Source organism: Micromesistius poutassou, assembly GCF_964030765.1.
Source record: "Micromesistius poutassou genome assembly, chromosome: 15".
In the NCBI taxonomy this organism is placed as follows: Eukaryota; Metazoa; Chordata; class Actinopteri; order Gadiformes; family Gadidae; genus Micromesistius; species Micromesistius poutassou.
In genome coordinates, this window is record NC_140285.1 from 5,612,109 (window position 1) to 5,631,790 (window position 19,682).

At 44.5% G+C, this 19,682-nt stretch overlaps 1 protein-coding gene across 1 annotated transcript; it reads left to right on the forward strand.

The window, feature by feature from the left end:
* LOC311359988 (kinesin heavy chain-like) lies at window positions 1-19,555 on the forward strand (the record flags this gene model as incomplete). The annotated part of the gene is made up of 28 exons (XM_084480060.1): window positions 1-129; window positions 3,118-3,205; window positions 3,826-3,899; window positions 4,325-4,429; window positions 4,652-4,700; window positions 4,889-4,944; window positions 5,326-5,413; window positions 8,223-8,347; window positions 8,795-8,899; window positions 10,309-10,457; window positions 10,892-11,040; window positions 11,786-11,976; window positions 12,385-12,453; window positions 12,864-13,070; window positions 13,459-13,605; window positions 14,285-14,473; window positions 15,067-15,184; window positions 15,316-15,377; window positions 15,782-15,891; window positions 16,217-16,318; window positions 16,422-16,482; window positions 16,713-16,784; window positions 16,875-16,979; window positions 17,216-17,432; window positions 17,949-18,126; window positions 18,723-18,802; window positions 19,225-19,270; window positions 19,477-19,555. The coding sequence occupies 28 exons, from the start codon at window positions 1-3 to the stop codon at window positions 19,553-19,555; spliced, it is 3,150 nt and encodes a 1,049-aa protein (XP_084336186.1).
* Between the last annotated feature and the right edge of the window lie 127 nt (window positions 19,556-19,682).

Below are 19,682 nucleotides of genomic sequence, written 5' to 3' on the forward strand. Positions count from 1 at the left end.
ATGGCTGAAGCTGTGACCGAGTGCAACATCAAAGTGCTGTGTCGCTTTCGCCCTCTGAATCAATCGGAGATCCTGCGTGGAGACCAGTTCGTCCCCAAATTCCAAGGAGACGACACCGTCAGCGTTGGGGTAAGACAGGCTTTGTTTTTCCGAGCCAGGCCCTCATCAATAAATTATCATGGGATGTCTGTTTCTCGTATGACTCGCCCCCCCCCCACCCTGAATTATCTCTGTGAGTTTATTCGATTAAATGATCGAGATTATTCCGTGTAGTTCTACCAGATGTATTGATGCTTAGTCATAATATAAATGTGTAATGCGCACGTTTGGCCTTGTGTCAGTTGTCTGAGGCCTATGGAGTTTATGAAGGATGGGTTAATGTCGTATTGATGCTTTTTATTTTCCTAATTGTGATCCACACTGGATGAGCTTGTGATTAAAAATACATACTGAACATCTGTGGCTTATAAACACATGAATACCTTTGTTAGATCCACATCAAGGTCTACAAGATGGCATGCTATGTTATGGCTAATGTCAGCAGTATGGGGAACTGTTTGCTGGTGGACTCACCAGCATCACACACTAGGGCATATGAGCCTGTTTTAAATTGTTTTTCTAGTACTCGATTCAAATAGGCTACAGATCCTGCACCAATTAAATATTTGATTCGGACATTATCTTCAGATGAAATGATATCCCTAGCTACTGTCGACATTTCATTGCTGACATATTCTATTTCATTTATTACAATATTCTTAGTCATTGTGAGATGCATTTAGAACTTGATAGACTTTTGCAGGGTCTTGTTACCATTGTTCAAAGACGATGCCATAACTTTGTTTACATTCTAACAGCTCATGTATTATGCAGCTCTTCTTTCAATGTTTAAGAAATTCACTTTTCTACAAACATCCTCTAAATGGTGGTTGTTGTATACAAATATGAGCAGTTCTTTCAATTTGCTATTTGATGAAGACTAGGTCGTTGGCTCATCATTCATTATTTAAAGAAGTCCTCCAGTGATTGGCGACGGCATGAGTTCTGACCTTACACACATCCACCACACGTCAGCTGATCAACTGATAAACACTGCAGCCAGAAAGCAGATCTGTCTAATTGCTTACAGAGAGAGGATCAATAAGTATCAAGCTCCTCTCCACATACTGGCCCGTTCCTCCCCCCAAAACTCCCTCCTTTATGTCTGTTCACTCTGTCCTTTCTTTCTTTCTTTCTTTCTTTTGTTCATTTGTTCACTCTTTCTTTAGTTCTTTCCTTCCTTCAATCTTTCTATCTTTGATAGAAAAATCTTTGTCTGTTCCTCCTTTCTTTCTTGTCCTTCTTTCTATCCTTGACACTCTGACCATCTCACCCTCTTGTGCACTTTTTACAGCCATATATTTTAATGGTTTGTCCTTGTTTTTCATTCAACTCCTCTCTCTCTCTTTCTCTCTCTCTCTCACTCTCTCGTTCTCGCTCTTGCTCTCTCTCTATCTCACTCTCTTTTTCTCTCTCTCTATCTCGCTCTCTTTCTCTCTCTTGCTCTCGCTTGCTCTCCCTTCTCCCTTCTCCCACCCTTCCCCTTCCTCATTGTCTTGGACCCTGTGGGTGTCGGCAGGGTGAGAGGAGAGGTCGGGGCGGGGGGGGGGGGGAGAGAGTCTCTCACTGACTCAATCTGCTGAAAGCTTTGATCACTTGTTTTCGTTATCCATGACACAGTAAATTAAGTATAGGTTGGTTTTCTCGTAGGGTATGTTCAATAGGTAGTGTCGACTCATCCTTTGGAATACCGTGGAAAGGCATCATGATTTCCACCTGCGTAGTTTGTCCCAGGGAGCTGCAGCCGCATGGCCGCATCTCTCTTTCCGGTGGATATTTGCGTACTGTATAATCTTATCTATAACTCTTTCACAGAGCCATTCATATTTAAGGAGCAGAAGGTCCTATTATGGTTTAGGATGCATATGAACAGTATTATATCCATGCTCTCTCCAACAGCATTTGTCCTGTCTTCTTTCACTTTCACGATATAACAGAATTTCACATGATTTCATGTATACTCCAGGCAGCCATCTTGGGGCTCTTTCACCATAATAATGATAACAATAAGAACTGCTTTGGCTGGGTTATTCTTGGAAATGTGCTCAGCGAGTACCAAGATGGAGGGCCTGAAACAATTTGATGGAACTTCCGCCCACATGATTGATAACCTGCTAGGCCTTCTGTTGTGGCTCCATACAGATTAGCGCCATTAGCTCTTAGCTAATGATGAAGAAGCAAGCCCCTTTATTACATTTAGCTCTGTACAGAGTGTTGCCATGTCAGGTCTCCTGTGTTACTCAATATCGAAAAAATGCAGCACGATAGAAAGTGCCTCAGGGGCTGACGATGAGATGGCCATTTCCCAAGCTCACTGCTGATGTCACGTTCTGTGGAATACCACTATTGCAGGTTGCTATGGCGCACACAGTGGGGAATACTGTATATACATTGAAATGTGTTAGTGTGTGAAAAATAAGCACAGTCTAATGGCGAACAGTGTTTCTGTGCTTTGTCTTTGGGTTGAAGGCGCACATGCAAATAGAGGATGAATAAGGGTAGATACGCATCTCTGATTGGACCTTTGGGATGACGTAATTTCCTGTAGTTCAGATGACTCCGTGGTGATGATGTCAAATGCCCCGTACTATGGACTGTATGAGCCACATTTGGAAATGCTAATTTTATACATTGCATCTATCAAATTTATTCTTATAATTTAATTTAATTATTTAATTAATAATGTACAATAAATACATTTAACATGTAAAATATATTATGAAAAACATGTTGCAAAGAAGTTCTTCTGATGACCTAGAATAACGCATCATTAATTATTATTATTATGCATAATAATTATTAAGTATTTAAATATATCAAAGTATATTGGTTTAAATCTCCTCTGTAATGCAATTCCTTTTTTAATCAAGGCTTCAACGTCTCCTTCATAGCCGTTCTTTACTGGTACTGCCAGGACAGCAGCCGGGGGTGTAATGTCCTTGAGTCTTGTGAAGTGCCATGTCGTGTGTTGTCGTGTCAGGGTGTGGTAACCATGTTCTCTCATGGTCCCCCGTCCAGGGCAAGTCCTACGCCTTCGACCGAGTGTTCCCCACCAACACCACCCAGGAGCAGGTGTACAACACCTGTGCCAAGCAGATTGTCAAAGGCAAGCATCCTACAGAAAGAAACGACACATTCAAATACAGTATAGTCCAGTAAAGGTTAAGATAAACATAATGTAATAAAAATGAAAGAATTATAATAATACTATTGTATACTATATTATATTACATGTCTAACAGTATATGACTAAACATTATACGACTACTTATGATATTACTTGATATACTTGACAATTATTCGCTGAAGGCGAAGTGAATAGTGGGGAATAGCCCATTATTAAGAGCTATTCCCCTCTATTCACGGAGCCTGAGGTGAATAATTGTTTTAGTATATTCTACACGTGAACACTCCAAAAATAAACAAGATATCTCAATCATGGGATATTGCCCAATATCTCGAGATAGCGAACCAATCAAATTGCGCCATCTGAGGAGGTTCACGTGTAGCATATACTAATTGATGATATACTTTTATGGGATGCAGTGTGAAGCTGCAGTATTATTTATACAGTATACATCAGCGGTTGGTCTGATGAGGTCATCCCCTCTGACTGTGGCTTCCAGTTACAGCCTGTGTGTGATCCCGCCTCCCAGGACACCTGATAGGGCCCCTTTATGGTATGGCCTGTTGTGTGATTGGATGATGTGCTTTTGATTTCCCCAGATGTGCTCGGCGGATACAATGGCACTATCTTTGCATATGGACAGACCGCCTCCGGGAAGACCCACACCATGGAGGTGAGGGGTCTCCTTGTGTTGTTGACAATATGCTAATTAGCTTCAGAAACCACAGCTGTGTCCCAAAAAGGTTTTCAACTGCCGTTTTATCCAATCAGATGAGGATATTCAGTAGTGCTTAGCTTTGGTCCTGGCCCCAAATATGTTAATTTGTCTATTAAACCAGCGGTGTCCCCCACAACCTTGGGTGCGGCCTTTATACCATTGGCAATATGTTAATTAGCCTCTAAAACCAGCTGTGTCCCCAAAAGCTTTTCAACTGCCTTGTTTACCAACCACATGAGGATATTTGCTAGGATTAGATTTGGTCCAGGCCACCATTTTGGCTACTGCCCAGTCCTATGGCTAGCAGCTAGCAGCTTACCCTAGCACACATCTTCTTATATACGTAGCTGCTAATGGCTAATTTGATGTTTCATTCACAGGGTAAACTGCATGACCCTCATCAGATGGGTATCATCCCTCGCATTGCTGAAGATATCTTCAACCATATCTTCGCCATGGATGAGAACCTGGAGTTCCACATCAAGGTGACCACAAATGATGCTTTGCAATTCTGTCGTTTTATCTGATGTGAATCAATTGAGTTTTCTTTTGTATTCTTTCTTGAATGTCTATTGCTGAATGCTCTGTTTTCCTATTTGTCTCTATTTTGCTCCATACTGTTGCTGGCCTGTTTCCATGATGGAACAGCCGTATCATCATGAATAATAGTAATAGTAGTAGTGTATTTATTATAATTTTTTCCACAGGTCTCTTATTTTGAAATCTACATGGATAAGATCCGTGATCTCCTGGATGGTAATTGCTTGTTACACTTTGGTGTCTTTCACAAACCACACATGAGAAATATCTGTGATTTATATTCCAAACAGACAACAGAAAACAGCGATCACATTCTTTGTTTTTCGGGAAATGATTCTGCCAATCTTTGGTATTAATGCTTACTACAAAGGGGACTAATCTTTGATATTTGATGTATTTAACAGTGACGAAGACCAACCTCGCTGTGCATGAGGATAAGAATAGGGTCCCCTTCGTCAAGGTTTGTTGGAGAATATAATAGCTTTGCTTATGGTTATGTTTTATAGAGAGTGTATTAAACTGCTATTCTCTGCCTATCTGGTTTTATGGCTTATCTTTAATTCTCTCCTCTCCTCTCCTCTCCTCCTCTCTCTCCTCTCCTCTCCTCTCCTCCTCTCTCTCCTCTCCTCTCCTCTCCTCTTCTCTCCTCTCTCTCCTCTCCTCTCCTTGCCTCTCCTCTCTCTCTCCTCTCCTCTCTTCTCCTCTCCTCCTCTCCTCTCCTCTCCTCTCCTCTCTTCTCCTCTCCTCCTCTCCTCTCCTCTCCTCTCTCTCTCTTCTCCTCTCCTCTCCTCTCCTCTCCTCTCCTCTCTTCTCCTCCCCTCCCCTCCCCTCCCCCCTGTAGGGATGCACTGAGCGTTTCGTGTCCAGCCCTGATGAGGTCATGGATGTGATTGATGAGGGAAAATCCAATCGCCATGTGGCTGTGACCAGTAAGTGTGACCCCTTCTTACATACATATCTAAATATTTGTATTATGTTTTTGTTAAAGACCGGGTAAACCAAAAATAATTATGGGTTTTGAGTTTATAATACCACAGGAAAATATATTATTAACCACCCTGCAAAATTTGAAGGACTAAAAAAATCGCGAAGTATATAAAATTATGCTTCAAAGTTGATGAAAAATGAGCAGTAATCCCTGGCTCAGGACGGTGGGGGCGTGTGCGCTGCAGGCCAGGAAACCACGCCCATCACCGGAGAGCCAACTGCAAACTGACAATTCAAACCAGACTCGTGAGCGGTAAAACCATAGACGGGTGAAACCACAGAATGCTAGTGCGCGGTTAATGTATTTATACCTAGAGGGCAGCAGGGGGCGGGTTTATGTGAGTAAGACCGCTTTACGTAACGCGGTCCTCGATGTAGACCCGCCCATTTTAAACCTGCACACAGAACATTCTCTGAGGCCTAGCTCCTCAAGGAAATGATGAATGGGAAAAATATTTTTTACATGTTTTGAGGGACACATTTAAGGCCTAATTAATATGATAAGAAGAAAAATACTGAATTTGGTTTACCCGGTCTTTAAGTTACCAAATGTGACAAAGTATGACAAACATTCCTCTGGTGGGAGCTTGTTTTATTGTTACGAGAGAAAATAGAATTGTTAAAGCTATTCTCAGTGACCATGTATTGCTAATATGGTAGGGCTCATTTTAACATGCAGTCTACCAGGGCTGTAGCAGTGAGTTCAGTGCTGAGAACCAGGTAGCTGCTGTAGTTGTGCCATCAATGCTTATAGCAGATTGAGTCAGTATTCAAGTGCATACTGGTTAGAATGATGTACATTACCAATGTAAAAGTCTGTGTATACTGGGACCATTAATTCTAGTGAACCAGAAAGGCTACTTTCCTTGTGAGCTTCCCCCTGTAGTGTTCTGGAGTCAGTGATGTGTATAGTGACGTAGCTGCTAGGCTACATGTTGCTTATTATAGCCTTTTGGTTATGTAACCATCACCGTATTTAACACCCCCATGCGTCTGTATGGAGGACATTAAAGTATGGCAGTGATGTACGTCATCATGTCGACATCAAAAAGCTGGAATTAAAAAACAACTAAATGTGATGCCCTGGGCAAAATTACATAAAGACATTGAAAATGTTCAGCTTTCCCTATGTATGCATATATATATATATATGCATATATATGATATATATATATATATATATATATATATATATATATATATATATATATTGAGGCAATTTCTACATCATTTGGCCAAAGTATGTAATACAAAAACGAAAAACATGAAAAACATGATATTTGAACCCCATCTTTTAAAGCAGGACTCGGGTTGAGTATCCAGAACATTCTGTGAGGGTATTATGTTCGGTAGAGCAGTGGCTGCATCTCCAGTGCTGAGGGTAGACTGGTAGACTGGTGGTGGTGAGTCATTCTCCAGGGACGCAACGCTGTTATGCTTGACTAATGACTCCAGCCCTGCAAAACTGCAGGTGAAGGCTGGTGCCAGCAATGTGTAATAGGAACGATAATGCTGCAGTTAAAATACCCCTGCTGGACTTGGTTTCAGCACCACAGCCATACAGTTAAATAAGTCACCAGAAAGAAACCCCTGAGAGTATTCGGTCTTGATCGTATAGTCATAAAAGTGAATTGTGAATTGTATTTGTGCAATAGAGGAGCCACTGAAGGCTTTCAATGGTGCATTGTCTTTGATAACAGCCATTCCAGACCATCGTTTGTAATGAAATTGCATTTTTCAGCCATGCAGACCTTGTATGATGAGCGTATCGCAGCATGGTGAAGGGCCGTTATCACCCTCATTCAAACCAGGGTTTCCTATGTATTCTTCACCGGAGCCAAGTGCTAAGAGCAGAGGGGGTTAGCAGCATCTTATGTGGAGAGAGTTAAGTGCCTTCCTGGGTCCGCTTCCAAGCGGAGAGTGGCTGGCGCCTCTATCTGTCGGTCTGTCTGCTGACTCACTGCACCGTTAGCAGGCTAATGGCCATTAGGCTGCTCTGCAGGTATCGAACGCAGACAGACAGCGGCACAGTAACCCAAAGCTCAGGTCTCACAGAGAGCCTTCTTAAGGAGGCAGAGCAGTGTGATGGAGGGTTGTGTTCAGAGGGCATGGGCTGCTCCGACGGTGTGCTGTGGGTGTGATGGTGTGTGATTAGATAATGTTGGGCTACTGTTAGTAAAAAAAAATCTTATGATTTTCCACTGGTAAAGGAATTAAGGAATGAAACATTTCAGCCTCACCCATGCCGAGTCAGACTGATTGGACTCTAATGCTAGGTGGGGCTGCTCAACTGTTGCACATTGAGCAATCAATGTGCACAGGTTAAACCAGCCTCCCCATCACCACACACACTCACACCATGGCAGCATGGTACACCTCCTGCTCTGTATCACTATACTCAGCCTCTGCAATAAACTGCTTTTAACATCACTACTAGTGGTGGTGGTGTCCTGGATTCAGAGGAGCCCAGTAAAAGCCACATATACTGTAGGTGGAGTGGAGAGGCATGGACATTGCTACACTATTCACATACTGATTCGTATTCAAATATGAACTGTTATTTATTTCAAATTGATATGCAAAATGCTTTATTCCCCTCGGTGGAAATAGTTTCTGTCACAATCACTCTGCTCAACTTCCAAAGGAGTGTGTCAACAGAAAATAAAAAACCTATGTATACAAACATACATACATGTAAGTAAACAACGAGAACCCTACTGAAACCATGTAAAACGTGTGGTTGCGGCGCAGACATGAACGAGCACAGCTCCAGGAGCCACAGCATCTTCCTGATCAACATCAAGCAGGAGCACGTGGAGACGGAGCAGAAGCTGTGTGGGAAGCTCTACCTGGTGGATCTGGCTGGCAGCGAGAAGGTAACCCCCAGGCACTGACTACTGCTAGTGATGCTGCTCATCACAGCCACCATCCAGCCTGACCACACAGGGGGAGGGAGAGGACTGGGTAGAAGGGGCTGAACGGCTTATTCGGGAGGATGTGGTAGGAGGGTTACAATTGTGTTGCGCTTTAAAAGAGGCCAGCTTTTTCTATGGATTCCATCTTTATCTCCAGTTTGTCATATCCGAGAAAGGAAGATAAACTTTAAAGATGTTATATTATATACCAGTTGTTGACATTTCTCCATCTGTCTGTTCAAGGGAGGTTTTACATTTGTCTGGGGAAAATCGAATTATGTTTAGATTTTGAAATACTCTCTTTCTGTCTCTCTCTCTCTGTCTCTCTCTCTCTCTCTCTCTCTCTCTCTCTCTCTCTCTCTCTCTCTCTCTCTCTCTCTCTCTCTCTCTCCCTCTCTCGTGATGTAGGTCAGTAAGACGGGGGCAGCAGGATCGGTGCTGGACGAGGCCAAGAACATCAACAAGTCTCTGTCTGCACTGGGGAACGTCATCTCCGCCCTGGCCGAGGGAACGGTGAGGAACACTACTAGTAACACACTAGGAACACACTAACACAACACAAGTACAGAAAATAAAATCTTAGATCAGTATTACCAAATAGAGCATACAGTATCTAGTAAACAAATAGTATTATGGTAGAATACACACTTACACATACACACACACACACACACACACACTGGCACACAAGCAAGCATGAACATAAGCTCCTGATACAGTTCTTCATTATTTAAATTGTTTGCTAAAAAAAATTGTTTGCTAAAAATATACCCTTATATAATATTAAATCAAAAATAATGCTTCTATCATGATTCCTAGATGGCACATATTCAAAGCCTGGGAATTCTGTAATCCTGATCACATGCATCCTTTCCAATCCCCGGATCCCTAATGCGTTGTCTTTGTGATGAGTTGCCAGTTTAGCTCTTGACCGCTGTAGACATCAACCACTGAACCACTGTTCAATGCTCTGCACTTTTACATTGATCGGATATACTGCATTAAATTAAATATACAGTATACATTCATGATTCAACAGAAACGTCTGTACAAATGTCTTGGTGGTTATTCGTCATGAATGTATGTGGTACATTGTCATCTTGAGTCTTTTCACTATATTATCGACGGATGCAGTTATATTTTTAATTCATCACACGTTGCGGTCTTTCTTGTTAATATAACGCCTCACTCGCAAATGTCCTGGAGCCAGTTTGTCCTCCAAACTGCCAGCTGAAGAGACACCCACACCCTTGCCAAAATGTCAGCCAATTCTAAAATCTGAAGATTATTGAGGTGCAGGCTTTTAATCAGTCACCTTTTGAAGCCTCAGCGTCGCATGCTGACAGTAAAGGTTGTATTCGGTGTGTGCGCACATGCATGCGCTCATGCGTGTGTTTGATATGCTAATTTCCTCTTACTGAAATGGGCTGCATTAAACATAGTTTGCCAAGTCAAACATTCCCAAAACAACATTTCTTATCACTTCCTTTGATGAATGCTGTCTTTCATCTGTTTTCTAACACCACCACCACCACCACTACTACCAGTACTACTACTACTACATCTTTGCCGACTGGTTCTTCCTAAATTCTGTATATATATATATAGCCTGTCTCCAGCATAATCACTCTATTGGGGCTCTTCTCAAGGTGAAACATCCCAAATTAGAAACCAAAAGTCCCCTCTGTGCAGTTTTGCGTCAGCCATCTTGGTTTTGGGAACTAGCACAAACAAGTGGAGCAGCAACATCCCAGCACGTTTGACTTTCCAAACATTGACTCGTTCCATCACCACACTCCACGCTCCCCTATCCAAGGTCTGTGTGTCTCCGGTTAAGCAGTAAGCTAGTGTCCTCCACAACCACGCACATCCCACCATCACACCGTCCTAACTCGTGTGACTTTGAACCCCGTCCTCTGTAGAAAACCCACGTGCCGTACCGGGACAGCAAGATGACCCGCATCCTGCAGGACTCCCTGGGCGGAAACTGCAGGACCACCATGTTCATCTGCTGCTCCCCGTCCTCCTACAACGACGCAGAGACCAAGTCCACCCTGATGTTCGGCCAACGGTATGCAAACTGCACATGCACGCACGCACGCGCACACACACACACACACACACACACACACACACAGCTTCATAACAGAGACATTGTGCTTAAACGTCAAATCTCTTTCATGATCCCCAAACGTGGCGCGTCATGTGCAAATAAAATGAAGCAAAAAGGAATGCCTCCCCCTAGCAACTAACCCAACACCTGACTAGCCCTAATTAAATATTCTTTGTTGAATGATATTTTATTCTCGAAAATCCAGATGACCCTGTTTTCTAGAGTTGTCCACACTTGTTAATGTGCGACCAGCTGCAATATTTTAGTTAGATTGTACTCCCTCATCATGGTCTACATTTAAGGTCCACCACATAATGTATTGGTTTGGCAATAAACACATGTAAAATGTCTGTAACCTGGTCATTATCTCGTCTCCCTCTCCCTCTCCACAGTGCCAAGACCATCAGGAACACGGCCTCCATCAACCTGGAGCTGACAGCGGAGCAGTGGAAGCGGAAGTACGAGAAGGAGAAGGAGAAGAACAAGACCATGAAGGAGACTCTCCAGAGGCTGGAGGCTGAGCTCAACCGCTGGAGGAACGGTGAGCAGCTGCAGTACCCCATTACCACCACCGATTTCTAGGGGGCGCTATTGGCTGTTTATTTTTTACTTACGATGTCAAGGAACTTTTACTAACTTACTACAAGCAGGAAGACACATTTTATTAATTCCATATTGTTGTTTGTATTTTTGTCTTATAACTAGAATATAATATGGTGTCAAATTTTATTCAACATACCAGAAAACGAAAAAAAAAAAAAAAAAAAAAAGCATCTGGCTTTTCCAGAATAAACCGGACCCAAAATCTTTGGGCCAAGCACAAAACATTTTTGAAATACCTGTGTTTAATGAAAGCTCTTTGCCTATTATTCTTGCAATAAATATCAAGTGAGGGTTATTTAGGCTGTCATTTTCATTAGTTTTGATTTATTGTGTAAAAAAGAGGACTAGAATATTTTCATTCTCGTGCTTTGTTGGCGTGTATGCTTACTAACAAAATGTATTAACCAGTTGAGATTCCACAACAACAACAACCACAACCACAACCAAATTCTCTCTCTCCCCTCTCTCTCTCTCTAATCCCCCCCCTCTCTCTCTCTCTCTTTGTCTCTCTCTCTCTCCCCATTCCCCTCGCACTCTCTTTCCCCCCCTCTCCCTCTCTCTCTCTCCCTCTCTCTCCCCCTCCCCCCCCCCCCCTCTCTCTCTCTCTCCCTCTGTCTCTCTCCCTCTCTCTCTCTCTCCCTCTCCCCCCCTCTGTCTCTCCCCCTCTCTCTCTCTCTCTCTAGGGGAGAACGTGCCCGAGACGGAGCGCACCACCGCGGACGTGGTGACCCGTCTGGAGGCTGTGGAGGAGCGCACCACGCCCACGGCCATCCTGGACAACGACACCTCCTCCATCGTGGTGCGCATCTCCGAGGAGGAGCGGCAGAAGTATGAGGAGGAGATCCGCAAGCTGTACAAGCAGCTGGACGACAAGGTCTTTAAAACCCCTCACAACCGTTCCCACCCATTTAGACATAGAAAATGTCTCTGTATGCAACGCAAGCTCACAGCAGCTTTCAAATCGTATTTAAGGAGAGAGGTTTCAAACACTTGTGTAAACAAGGCCTCAGATGTACGATGAGTGAATTGGGTGCTGCAGTTGCAGTTAGCAGCTGCTGCCACTAGAGGCCACTGTCTCTCTATTTTCATTGCTATTCCGAGCACACACAAAATTAAATAATACAAATCACACACACACACACACACACACACACACACACACACACACACACACACACACACACATAATCAGTTGATCAACCAATCAATTTATCAATCATACAACTATTGTTATGAATGAAACTGTGCCATACAAACATACTCATGAGCCGTTGGTCTACAGGATGATGAGATCAACCTCCAGTGCCAGCTGGTGGAGAAACTCAAGGAACAGATGATGGACCAGGATGAGGTACGACACACACACACACACACACACACACACACACACACACACACACACACACACCCACACACACACATGAATGCTTAAACCACAATGCACCTGCCTTGTCTTGAAGCTATCCTTCACACTTCACATTAACGATACTACTGCTGCAACATCAATCTGTGTTAATAGATTGATGTTGTTTGCTTGTATCTACACACTCCCATCTGTCCAATGTATTTTATATAGACATCCTTTTGACCATTTCATTCTAATTTTTAGATTAAAAAAATCTAAACATTTTTGATTTGTACTTTTGGGAAAAAACATCTTAAACTTAAACCTCCTCTCCTCCTCTCTCTCTCTCTCTCTCTCTCTCTCTCTCTCTCTCTCTCTCTCTCTCTCTCTCTCTCTCTCTCCCTCCCTCCCCTCAGCTGCTGGCCTCCTCCCGTGGCGATGGGGACAAGGTGCAGATGGAGCTGGGCCGGCTGCAGGTGGAGAGCGACTGTGCCAAGGCGGAGGTGAAGGAGGTGCTGCAGGCCCTGGAGGAGCTGGCCATTAACTATGACCAGAAGAGTCAGGAGGTGGAGGAGAAGGGCCTGCAGAACCAGCTGCTGGCGGACCAACTTGCCCAGAAGATGGTGCGTCTTTGGGGGGCGTTTAGGGTTGGCGTTGGGTTGTTGTTGGTTCATTGGGTTAATGTTTGGTTCATTTTCTGATTAGATGTTTGATTTGTTTTCGGTTTGGTTTGCATAAGGTATGAGTTCAGGGTTGGTGGTTGGGTTAACATTTGGTTTAGAAACAGAATAGGAAATGGGGAAGAGTAGTGTCATTGTGAGCCATTATATTGATACATACAGTGTTAGCTTGCTTGCTATTATAGCGTGCTATTTTAAGATAAACTATGGAAAAAGCAAAGAAAGCAGCAGCAGCAGTGCTAAATATGTTAAACATTTGTGTGTTTTTTGAACTCCTCTCTCCGTTTTCCATATGACTTATGACCTATCTCCTCCGTCTGCTCTGGGATAGGCCAGCCTGATGGAGCTGGAGGCGGAGCTATCCCACATGCAGGAAGTGAGCGGTCAGCAGAGGAAGCGCATCGCCGACGTCCTGAACGGTCTCATGAGGGACCTGAGCGAGTTCAGCGCCATCGTGGGCAACGGGGAGATCAAACTGGTGCGTTCAGATCACACTCAGTACAGGGTAGGATCAAACTGGTGCGTTCAGATCACACTCAGTACAGGGTAGGATCAAACTGGTGCGTTCAGATCACACTCAGTACAGGGTAGGATCAAACTGGTGCGTTCAGATCACACTCAGTACAGGGTAGGATCAAACTGGTGCGTTCAGGTCACACTCAGTACAGGGTAGGATCAAACTGGTGCGTTCAGATCACACTCAGTACAGGATAGGATCAAACTGGTGCATTCAGGTCACACTCAGTACAGGGTAGGATCGAACTAGTGCGTTCAGATCACACTCAGTACAGAGCAGGATCAAACTGGTGCATTCAGATCCTGCTCACACTCATTTTATACTTTAAACTCATACCAACATCCAACAAAGTCAACGGTTGATCGATGGCGATACACGAAATGTAAGATAACAGATCTACTGTAGATGTGGGCTCTTTTGCTTTGTGTCCAATCATTAATGGCACTTCACATGATCACATGACATCCCGTTGAGCTACCATGCTCGCTACCAGGATTAATTATCAGCTTGGGTGATCATACGATACACTGTTAACACTGTTGGTCTGACTCAGTTGAGATTCCACATCCACAACAACAACAACCAAATCCTCTCCCCCTCTCTCTCCCCCCTTCTACCTGATGCTCTGCTGGGCTCTCAGCCGGTGGAGATCAGCGGGGCCATCGAGGAGGAGTTCACCGTGGCCCGGCTGTACATCAGTAAGATCAAGTCGGAGGTGAAGAGCATGGTGAAGAGGTGCCGGCAGCTGGAGAACATGCAGCTGGAGTGCCACCGCAAGATGGAGGAGACCGGCCGCGAGCTGTCCTCCTGCCAGCTGCTCATCTCCCAGGTCAGAGGCAGCCCGGGGCAGGCAGATGGGTGGTGGGTGAGGGGTGGGAGGATGGTGGGTGGGCGGGCAGAAGGGTGGTGGTGGTGGGTGGGTGGGTGGTGGTGGGTGGTGGGAGCATGGTGAAGGTAGATGGTTGGTGGGTTGTTGGGCCGGCAGATGGGTGGTGGTGGGCGGTGAGGGGTGGGGGTGGGTTGGTGGGTGGGTGGGTGGTTGGTTGGTGGGTTGGTGGGCCGACAGATGGGTGGTGGGTGGGTAGATGGTGTGTGGGTGGGTGGATGGGTGCATGGATTATTAGGGACCGAGCAGGAACTGCAAGGTCCCTATTGTTTTTGCTATGATTATTACAATTTGGGTTTTCTGGTGGTAGGATGTAGGATTGGAGGGATTGGATTGATGGATGGTTGGATGAGTGGCTGAAAAGGTTAGAGTCAGGTTGAGAATGAAAATAATTGACAAATTGAGATACACGTATGAATGGATAACATTGATCTACTGCCCAAATGACTACAGGAGAGGGTTTAATTCATGCTGAAAATCTTGATCTCTATAATGACAGAAGGTTAACCTTCTGGTGTGTGTGTGTGTGTGTGTAGCATGAGGCTAAGATCCGCTCCCTGACGGAGTACATGCAGAGTGTGGAGCAGAAGAAGAGGCTGCTGGAGGAGAGCCACGACTCCCTGAGCGAGGAGCTGGCCAAGCTGCAGGACCAGGGTACACACACACACACACACACACACACACACACACACACACACACACACATGCACACACACACGCACCTATAATGAACACACAAACGAACACACTCTCAGAGCTGTCTTTAATGCTCTCTGTGTGTCCAGATAACTCAATGGCGGAGGAGAAGGAGGGAGAGAAGGGGGAGACCGAGGAGGGGAACGTCAAGGTGAGTGGGACATCTCCTCCGCCCTGAGGCTGAAGCTCCAGCTCCACAGGAAATGATGTCACATGCTATGTGTTAGCCACATTAAGGCTAGCTGAAGGACCACACCATACAAGTCCTTCTGTTGAGTGCAAATGGTATAGGAATACAGGGGAGGCACCAATACCAATACTTGTATTGTTACCTTATTGGCCCAATATTTAGCTGAAATAGATCTCTCTAAAGTGTTCACGCTAAAATGTTTTACTCTTGTATTACATTTTTTAAATTTTAAATTATTCTAATGAATACTAATGGTGGTGATGGGGAGTGATAGTGGTTTATCGACACCATCTGTAACACGTGAGAGATGGAAATCCGGTAGATGCTTTGGAAAGACGTCAGTCTCTGTGGTCTCTACTGAACAGAAGCCTCCCCGCCAGCAGGGGGACTCTCACCGCGGGGTCCACCACAAGCAGCTGGCCCGTCTGCGGGACGAGATCAACGAGAAGCAGAGGATCATCGACGAGCTCACGGAGTCAGTACTGCAGTAACGCCTCCAGTGATACTGACACGGGTTCAGATTACTGACAAGTTGTCAAGTTGTAGTCTTGATAAAACTTTAACACAATCCGAGGGGCTGACTGACACAGGCCCCCGATATAATCTAAATATGTCACACTCCCTAAACATTTACATTTTTCTTTACTTTATTAATTGAAGGTGTGCTATACTTACATCATTCTTTTTTTTAATGTTCAGAAATGAATGAATAATATATAATGGTAGTGTTGAATACATGTGTATATTTGTAACATTGGCGTCTTCAACAAGCCTTGATTAATATTTCGGTGGTTTTCCAGTCGTAACTCCAAGATGGAGATTGAGCTGGCCCAGATCCGCTCTGACTTTGAGCGTCTGAAGAGCCAGGACAACACCAAGAGCGAGCGGCTGGAGGAGCTCTCGTGAGTTTTCACAGCCAACGTCTTTGTTGAGATTGTGCAAGAAATTGTATTTACCGTGTAACTTTTTTGTAACTGTTTTTGTGTTTTTTCCTATTCCGGTCAGATTCTTGCATGAGCGTCATGAGCAAACCAAACAAGACTTGAAGGGTCTGGAGGAGACTGTCGTGAGTTTCATTTACTTCACTATCACATTGAACTTGATTCCAATTGATTCGTTAACAAAGAGCCTTCTTAGGCTCTTTGAAACCAGTTTTTGTCCATGTATTTTGTTAAGGCTGGCTTGTTTATGTCCTTAAAGTCATTCTACCTTTTCAGAATAAATATTTTGCCTTAAACTCTAAAACTGTATTCTGTACTCTCTCTCTCTCTCTCTCTCTCTCTCTCTCCACTTTAGGCCCGCGAACTCCAGACCCTTCATAACCTACGCAAGCTGTTTGTACAGGATCTGACGTCGCGGGTTAAAAGAGTAAGTTCTAAACTATAATCTTTGACCTTTCTATTTATTTACTATCTCCGTTCGCCAACTGTTTTCTCCAACGGTTTTATGCTCCACCAGAGTTCCGAAATGGAACCGGATGATAGTGGGGGGTCTTGCACCCAGAAGCAGAAGATTTCCTTTCTTGAAAATAACCTGGACCAACTTACAAAAGTTCACAAACAGGTACGATCGACCACTGTAACGGTCATCATTTAATAATTTAAATGGTGAATGATTTAAAAGATGATTTAAATGTATTTTTAAATGTATCTTTTTAATCTCTCTATCGCTTCCCCTCACTTTATTCAAACTCAAACACACACACACACACACACACACACACACACACACACACACACACACACACACACACACACACACACACACACACGCATCTCTTCCCTCCCCCTCTACCCCAGCTGGTACGTGACAATGCAGATCTGCGTTGTGAGCTTCCAAAATTGGAGAAGCGTCTTCGGTCTACTGCTGAGAGAGTTAAGGCCCTGGAGACAGCACTGAGGGACGCCAAGGAGGGCGCCATGATCGACCGCCGCCGCTACCAGCAGGAGGTGGACCGCATCAAGGATGCCATGCGGGCCAAGAACGCCCTCAGGCGCCCCCACGCTGCACAGATCGGTACTGCACCCTCCTCACAATGAACGCATTTCAGACACCTTTGATTGACAGGCAAAATGGATTCCCAGAATCAATCCCGGAAGAGATACCCTGATTGGTGGGATTGAGCCGGGAGTGTTTTCAAATCGAAATGGTCTCATACAGAGGCAGGAGCAGTCACCATCAAACTGAGTCTGTCATACCGCATTTCACTCAAAAACTGCTGACAAATGGCTGCGGCATTTCCGACAAGTTACACTCAAATAACAGCCCCTACATCTTGCCTACCGCAACTTTCACAAGGAAGGAACGTGACATACACATAAACAATGACTTCAATATTGTAATAAATAATCATAGAATATAGATATACTGTATAGCAAGATTGTGAGACTGAAAAACCTGGACTTGGACTCACTTGGAAAATCCAGAGGAGGTTTTCCATCCGATGCAGTGTGTATTATTTGGTAGGCCTGCACACGTTCCTCCAACATCTCCCGACGTCTCTTCTTGCGTTCTCTCTCTCTCTCTCTACAGCCAAGCCGGTCCGACCGAAGCAGCTGCCCGTCTGCTCGCCAACCAACCCCTTCTACACGTACGTGCGCGCCAGCGAGCACGGCAACGCCTACAGCAACGCCCTCTTCCAGAGCGCCCTGTCACAGAAGGCGGCCGCCGCCACCATCGCCTCCAACCCCAACTCCGTCCAGAGCAACACGTGAGTCCAGGGCCAAAAGCCGGGGTCTTCTGATCATCATACCTCTGGTTCTCCTGGGTTGAAGAGTCTTACCTGAACACTAGTACACCGTACACGTCCACTAGTACACGTGTGGTGTGTTGGGGTATGTGGTGTGTTACCTGGATAATAGTAATATAGAAATACAGGCAATTTCTATTTACGCGTTTGAAATACAGGATGCGTTCAAATATATACAACCATATACACAGAGCATCAGAGAGCACGTTCCCACAGACACACTGAGGGGACACACAAAAAGTCCCCACCCCCCACAAAAAAAAACACAACGCGTGAAGTGAACATATATCCGCTAAACCAAAATGACACGGTATGAAACGGACACCATGTGTTTAAAAACCAAGCAAACCCCCGAAAAACTGAGTTCACCCAGTCGTTTAACCCCGGTCATGCCTGAGGAGAATGGATCTATTTCAGGCTTTTCTTTGTAACATCAGCACATCGTGTATTTATTCTGGGCAGTATTTTTACATGGTGGAATGTGCAGTCTGTGTGTTGCTGCCTCGGTGACTTGTTGTGTGGCGGTGTCCCGTGTGTGTGTGTGTGTTCTCCCCCAGAGTTTCCACAGCACTGGGCTACAGAGCGACCAGCAAGCCCACAGACATCCTAGAGTCCTTCCCTCTCAACATAGACAATGGTGAGCAGAGACACACATGCACACACACACACACACGCACGCCCATACACACACACACACACACACACATGCAGTCACACATTCACACACACACACACACACACACACACACACACACACACACACACACACACACAGATTTTGTGTGCGCCAACATACATGCAGATGTATAGGACATACATGCATACACACAAATGCACACAAAAATAGATACATATATGCACGTACATACACATATACCTGTTTGAACACTCACACATGTTTACACAAAGATATACATGCATGATTGGATTTGTGCATTGATTTGACATAGATGCATGGATCCACACACACCCAACTTTTTTGTATTGATCCTGTTGTCATTTAATAAATACAAATAATTGCTTGAATGAAAAACTAAATATATGCTTGTGCCCAAACAGGTAACAAAAGTGCCAGCAGCGACACAAGAGACATCAATGATAACAGGTGATCTGTTGAAAAAATTATATTGAGTAATTTAGGGCCGTATTGTGAATATATTGCTCCTGTGTGTGTGTGTGTGTGTGTGTGTGTGTGTGTGTGTGTGTGTGTGTGTGTGTGTCAGTAGGAGTAATTGGTACCTCAGAAAGTTGACGTTTGTGTGTCAATCAGGTATTGGTGAGAGCATAACAAGTGTGTGTGTGTGTCACCAGGAGTGATGTGCATTGTGGCACTGAAGTCGAGGACCCAAACAGACACTACATCATTCAGCAGGAGACCGCCGCAAGTTAATCCTATAGTGAGTCACGCACACACACGCACATACAGCATGCAAATAGCTGCATAAACTTTGCATATATATGTAAAGTGTATTTCACATGATTGGTGTTAGTCTAAAGACAAATGTTGGCAGGTGACA